The following is a 6,405-nucleotide window of genomic DNA, read 5'->3' as shown; positions in this document are numbered from 1 at the left end:
GGCCCTTCCTGGGGGCTGCCCGCCCGCAAGTCGGCGGGCGTCGGGGGAGGTGGACCGGGTGCCGGAGTCCGGAGGGAGAGCGCGCACTTGAGCCCTTCCCGGGTCCCAGCGCCTGAGCGCGGGGCTCTCACCGACTGGGAGCCACTTGGCATTAGATGCTCTCTGGCCCGCTTTTCGCTTCCTTTGCATAGTTTCTTGGTTAACTTGCCTGCTTTGCTTGCAAGGGTCTCACTAACCAGGTAGCTGAGGGGTAAGGGCTCAGCAGTCAGGGGTAACCCAAGTGTGCGTTCCACTCTCAAAATTCATCCGAGAAGGTCATCCAGGCTTAAAAATCCATGAGGTGTTGTCAATACCGTAGCCAGAAAAAAGAAAAAGAAAAATCCCCAAAGGAGAACTCTCTGGACTTTGTTTCAGTGTGCTTCATCTCTCTTGTTGAGGCTTTTTAAAAACTTCAGAAAATTATTCCTCTTGTAAAATCACTAATCCAACGATTTACTGATGTTCCAAGTTGAAACACAAATTGAAATTTTATAAGGGTTTCTAATTGAAAGGGACTCATTCCTTCCTGACAGTCCCCTGGCAATCTTAAATGTAAAACACTAAAATCCACCAAAACAAAAAAATCATGTCTTTGTGACCGTTTTCTGTTCCTGGGGCTAACTTGACTCTGAAGGAGTCGAGCACATAGTCCACTGTTCCTTTGCTTTCAGAATATGACACTTTTCCATCACCTTCCAGAGCCCACACGTTTTTCCTAGACACCGATAATTATTCAGTATTAAGAACTTTCTGTAAAAATATATTTTCAAGTCAAAATTTGAACATTTTGCTGGGACTGATGTTAAGCATATTTGCATATGTAAAGTATATTCACAATTATGTCTGGCCCAACAGATACATTTGTCAAAATGCTTTAGGGTCAGGTATATTGTTTTAAAGCATAAAAGTGGTGTGCCTATGAAAGCAGTTTGATCAGTAAGTACTTTAGAATAATAATTATCCTAAAGCAAACAACCATCTCCAATTGGAGGTATATAAATGTGCCTTATATAACATTCTAGTGAATTCTTATATTAGTTCTATTAACGTTTTAATTACATATTACACAAGTTAAAGGGATAACTATGCCTTTTTGATAGTTTAAAGGTGGAATATAATTCTTTTTAGAAGTCAATTTAGAGTTTAAATAAGCCATTTAGAAAATAGCTAGTATGTTGAAATGTTTGCAGCCTTATCTATGAAAGCTGATGCTTGAGCAGCTCAAAAGTAATCTTGTAGATGACAGGTAATTTGTTTTTACATGATAGTATCACATAACGTCATTTTTAGCATTTCTGTGTTCACCTTGGTATAAGAGAAAACACTGTGAAATTTTATTATTTAAAAAATTAGACTTCGGTTGTCCATAGGTGTTGGAAATACTGCTGGCAGACTAGTACAAATTCGTCTCTGGCTGAAGAATAATATGGGAAGTACATCTTACTATGTTCATGCTGTTATACCTGATGCAGATTGCAGGCCTCAATAATTTACGAAATTATTTTATATAATTACTATACAGTCCCTATATGTCATTTCAGTTTTTATGCTCACTTTCATCTCCATATTTCATTGAAATTTTATTTTGATATTTTGTTGAAGGAAACCAAATATTTTGATATTTTAAAATCTTTTCCTCTTCAGAAAGTTGAATATACTTGTGTGGTGTAGCTGTTCACTGCACTATTCATTTATCTAATAGATCTTAACTCATAAAGTGGTAATTATATAAAAATTAGATTTATCTTAAAATGCTTAGAAATGGATTTAAAATTCGTTTGTAACATTTGTAAATAAAACTTTCTTTTTCAGTACTACTACTGGATTCTAAAGCACAGCAAACAGAATTGGAATGGATTTCCTCTCCACCCAATGGGGTACGTAAGTCTCCTCATATGTACTCTAGAGCCAGAACATCATATGTGCTTTAGTGTAAGAACCAAATTCTTTCCCAAGAGGAACTGTTCACAGTCAAACATTTCAACTTTTAATTTTATTGTTCAATATTTTGTTTGTTTATGAGATACTGAATTCTCAGACTATGGAAGGTAACTTAGAACTTTGAGAAATGGAGAAAATTTATCCCATACCTGTCCTTTGCGTTCATTTTGTGAGTAGGATCATGCCTCTGGGTTTAGGTTATAAATGCTAACTAATTCCAGGGAACATTCTTTCACAAACTCACTTAAACCTCTGCAGTTGCTTTATGCTTCTGTATTATAATCACCAGGTAGGTGATTATATATAATTCTTTAAAACAGTATGAAGTCCGTTTTCATCTTAGCATCATTCAAAGTGTACTCCAAAGTGTAACTAAAAATGTAATATGCTCAATGTTAAGACATAAGATTTGCTGTAAGGTGTTAGATTCTTACAGTCATGTACTGTCTGATGGTACTAATCAAAAATGATGGCAGAAGCAGGCCCATATTCTAGCAAAAATCTGTTGAAATAAATGTGTGTGACTGTAGCATGACAAAAGTCCATTTTGAAGTCTAAGTAAACCCTGAAATGTTTGACCACTATTCTTTATACATTCAGGAAGATGTTACTTAAATTTAATTCAGTATCATCTTCGTGTCTTATTTCTGATGGTGAGAAAGAGCACATACTTCATTCTTGACTAAGTATGAGGACTATGGTAAGGGAGAAAAATCTCCATTGTGGTTTGGGTATATCATTATCACTTGAGAAAATCTGGGATCAAAGGGGCATGAAATATCAATGAGGATATAAAAACTGCAACAGATTTTACAAAAATAACAAAAGTCTGAGATTTCTGAGAATAAGAACAAAGTTGCAAACTCAGGATAGCACAAATCAGGTCAACTGGAGAATTCTCATTTAATAGGGAAATAAGAAAATTTAAATATGCTTAAAATATTTAGACTTTTGATTAAATTGATTTTTGAGAAATTGCCTCTGAGATCATATTGTGCCTATCTTTATTGATCACAAAATTATTAAAAAGTGACAAAAGTTACCAATTATATATAAAAGTCCACTGAATCTGAGGTATGAATATAAAATTTCCTAGCATGTGAAAGGTTTCTATAAGAAAATATACATTGTAGAAAGACATTCATGACACAGAATGAAACACCTTTCTTGCCAGTGACAAATACAGGCCATTTCCTGCCATCTGTCAATTAAAACAAATAGATGTGGAGGACAGGTTTATCTTGAGGAGAAGTAAACTGGTATATGATGGCAGTATTTCATCCATGTAATCCACAGCATGATAAATTATGTCTGTCAAAGTTATCTTGGACCAAATGGGCATTTCATCAGTCCAGAGAATCTTGAGTTAAAGGTTAACATTACATATGTGTAGGAATCAATAGTTTATATGAGAAAATATGATCTACATTTTCCTTGTATGGCACACATTTGTTCACATCTGCTTAAGTGGAATGATATTGTTACTGAGGTAACAGTATTGTGAGGCACTTTCATAAGCAGGCTATAAAAAGGTCGTGTCTGAATTAAGATATTCCCAGGGTGACTACTATCTGTAGAATACTTTTAGTATTAAAAAAGTGATAATAAAACAATGCATTATATGCATTTAGTAGCCTATTTATTATTTATATCATTGTTTTCTTGAAAAATTTCCCCAGTAATAAAGTTTTTATTTAATAGGTAGCAAAGTAAATTTTTCATAGATAGAATGAAATAATTACTCTTAAAGTTAGAATAATGAATTTTTGAGATATATTCCTTCACAATAATTAAAGTTTGATTTCTTCAAACTGGAGCCTTGTCAAAAGAGCATATTTATCTTTGGCACTTTTGCATTTTTGTAGCTTTCATGATTATTTTTAATTCTTCTAATAATTTCAATCAAATTAAGAGACTAAAATCTACCCATCAGTGGATGGATTTGGGATATTTGCATGAGTTCCATTTAAACAACTAACTGAAACACAGGGACAATATTCACACTATTACCTTGTCAAAAGGTTGTGTGTTAAGTGAAAGCTGAACATGAAAATCAGTTCTTCATTTTATTTGAGGACCTTTGATGATATTAGACTGCTATAATAAACTGGGGTTGTACAGGTTCTATAGCTAACTCTTGTAGAAGATATTTCTGTATTGAATAGCTGAAAATTGTCAGTTCTGTTAATTTACAAGGATGAATTTTAAAAATAAATATTAATATTATATAGAATATAAATTGGTAGTTAGACAAATTTTTATAAATAAAAATCATTACTAAATGTTTCTTTTCTTTTTCCCATCCACTTTTCTTGGAACAATAATGTAAATATCCGATGCTAGATAAGTATTTTTAATTGAAGAAATGATTGCAAGTATATGACAATTTCACTATTAAGATAGCATAAATGTAAATTAACAAATTTTGCAATATTAAGAGAGAACATAAAAACTATTATTTCAAAGTTTTAAAACTACCACATACACCGAATTTATTTGATGTCAGCAGTAAGTAATATCATTCAGTCATCTTTGTAATTGTTTCTGAACAACTATTTTTCCTTTTTTGTGAAGAGGTATAAATGGATTTGTTTATAATATATAGTATCAGAAGATGATGGAAATTTTAGAACAATTCATACCCGGTTTGCTAATTTACTTTGTACATTTGGTTATCTACTGAAAATTTGTTTATAAAAATGAATCATATTTTCAAAATTATATGTCTATTATGTGACTATGTGTAATTTTAAGTATGATGCTGGAAAAAATAAGAATTTGTAAAATGTTACTTCCTCATATGTCACTTTGAAAAGATTATAAAATCTTCCACATTATATATTGCAACATGGTAAATGCTTTTACATTTCAATACTCTTGGTGTCTTCTTCCTAGTGTGAGTGAGGCAATGTCTGAGTATAATATGGATACTTAAAATGTCAACCGAGTTATCAGTATTTCTGTCTGCATCCTTGTGTATGTGCCCTAAGTGGTAATGTTTATAATAGTGATCCTTAGCCTGTAAAAGTTCTAATCTCAGTGGAGAAGAGAGGCATAAGCAAACACGTGAAAAGAAATGCTAATGTGCTCACAGCAGCTATGAAACAAAATGAAATGGTTATTGCATGTTCAAGCGTTCAGACAGCACATGTGATGGTCCAGTACCAAGATGAAGCACGTTGCACGTTTGACCTTCTCTTCCTTACAGGGATCCACACCTGTGATACTGTCAAGATCCCTTATGCACTTTGGAAACCAGGATGTTCATTTTTTTAAGAAAGACTAATGAATTTCTTTTTAATTGCAGTGGGAAGAAATTAGTGGTTTGGATGAGAACTATACTCCAATAAGAACGTACCAGGTGTGCCAGGTCATGGAGCCCAACCAAAACAACTGGCTGCGGACTAACTGGATTTCCAAAGGCAATGCACAAAGGATTTTTGTAGAACTGAAATTCACCCTGAGGGATTGTAATAGTCTTCCTGGAGTACTGGGAACTTGCAAGGAAACTTTTAATTTGTACTATTATGAAACAGACTACGACACTGGCAGGAATATAAGGGAAAACCTCTATGTAAAAATAGACACCATTGCTGCAGACGAAAGTTTCACACAAGGTGACCTTGGTGAAAGAAAGATGAAGCTTAACACTGAGGTGAGAGAGATTGGACCTTTGTCCAAAAAGGGATTCTATCTTGCCTTTCAGGATGTAGGGGCTTGCATAGCTTTGGTTTCTGTCAAAGTATACTACAAGAAGTGCTGGTCCATTATTGAGAACTTAGCTGTCTTTCCAGATACAGTGACTGGTTCAGAATTTTCCTCCTTAGTCGAGGTTCGAGGGACATGTGTCAGCAGTGCCGAGGAAGAGGCAGAAAACTCACCCAGAATGCACTGCAGTGCAGAAGGAGAGTGGTTAGTACCCATTGGAAAATGTATCTGCAAAGCAGGCTATCAGCAGAAAGGGGACGCTTGTGAACGTAAGTAATATTTGCTGTTAAAATTCTAGTTTGGATTTTTTTTCTGTTTAGTAATCAGACATTTTATGTAATAATAATTATTCAAACAAGTGAATTTTTTATACCAGTTGTCTAGTTCATTAGATCTTAAAGTCACTATTAAACTTAATGATTGCCTATAGTGGTACCCTCACTAAGGGTATGCAGTAAATATTGATGATAATAACAATTGTTAGTAAAATTGTATTTGTCTTGTTTAACGTATTTGCTGATATGGAAGGCAACAGTTGCAGACTGCTAACGAGAGACAACCTGACAAAGGGTTTAGTTTGGGAAGATTGAGGTCATGTTAACTGGAATTCTATGAGATTTGATGCTTGTTGTTTTTAAGCCCTATTGTCTGAGCCTTTGAGTAAGCATAGAATAGAAAGTTAGGAGGTTACTAAGACAAACCTACTGATATCCAGGA

At 34.2% G+C, this 6,405-nt stretch overlaps 1 protein-coding gene across 4 annotated transcripts in view; it reads left to right on the top strand.

Moving 5' to 3' along the window:
* Positions 1 to 6,405, top strand: part of Epha7 (EPH receptor A7) — a 153,101-nt gene that overhangs the window by 2,462 nt on the left and 144,234 nt on the right. For all 4 annotated transcript variants that reach the window (XM_008833039.2, XM_008833033.2, XM_008833028.3 and 1 more), the window contains exons 2-3: positions 1,852 to 1,916; positions 5,288 to 5,957. In XM_008833039.2, coding sequence (XP_008831261.1) covers positions 1,852 to 1,916; positions 5,288 to 5,957 — 735 coding nt within the window. The remainder of the gene's footprint in view (positions 1 to 1,851; positions 1,917 to 5,287; positions 5,958 to 6,405) is intronic.

The sequence above is a fragment of the Nannospalax galili genome, unplaced genomic scaffold, assembly GCF_000622305.1.
Source record: "Nannospalax galili isolate Female #2095 unplaced genomic scaffold, S.galili_v1.0 scaffold550, whole genome shotgun sequence".
NCBI lineage: Eukaryota > Metazoa > Chordata > Mammalia > Rodentia > Spalacidae > Nannospalax > Nannospalax galili.
The sequence above is the reverse complement of the archived record's forward strand: the minus strand, read 5'-3'. Positions and strand labels throughout refer to the sequence as shown.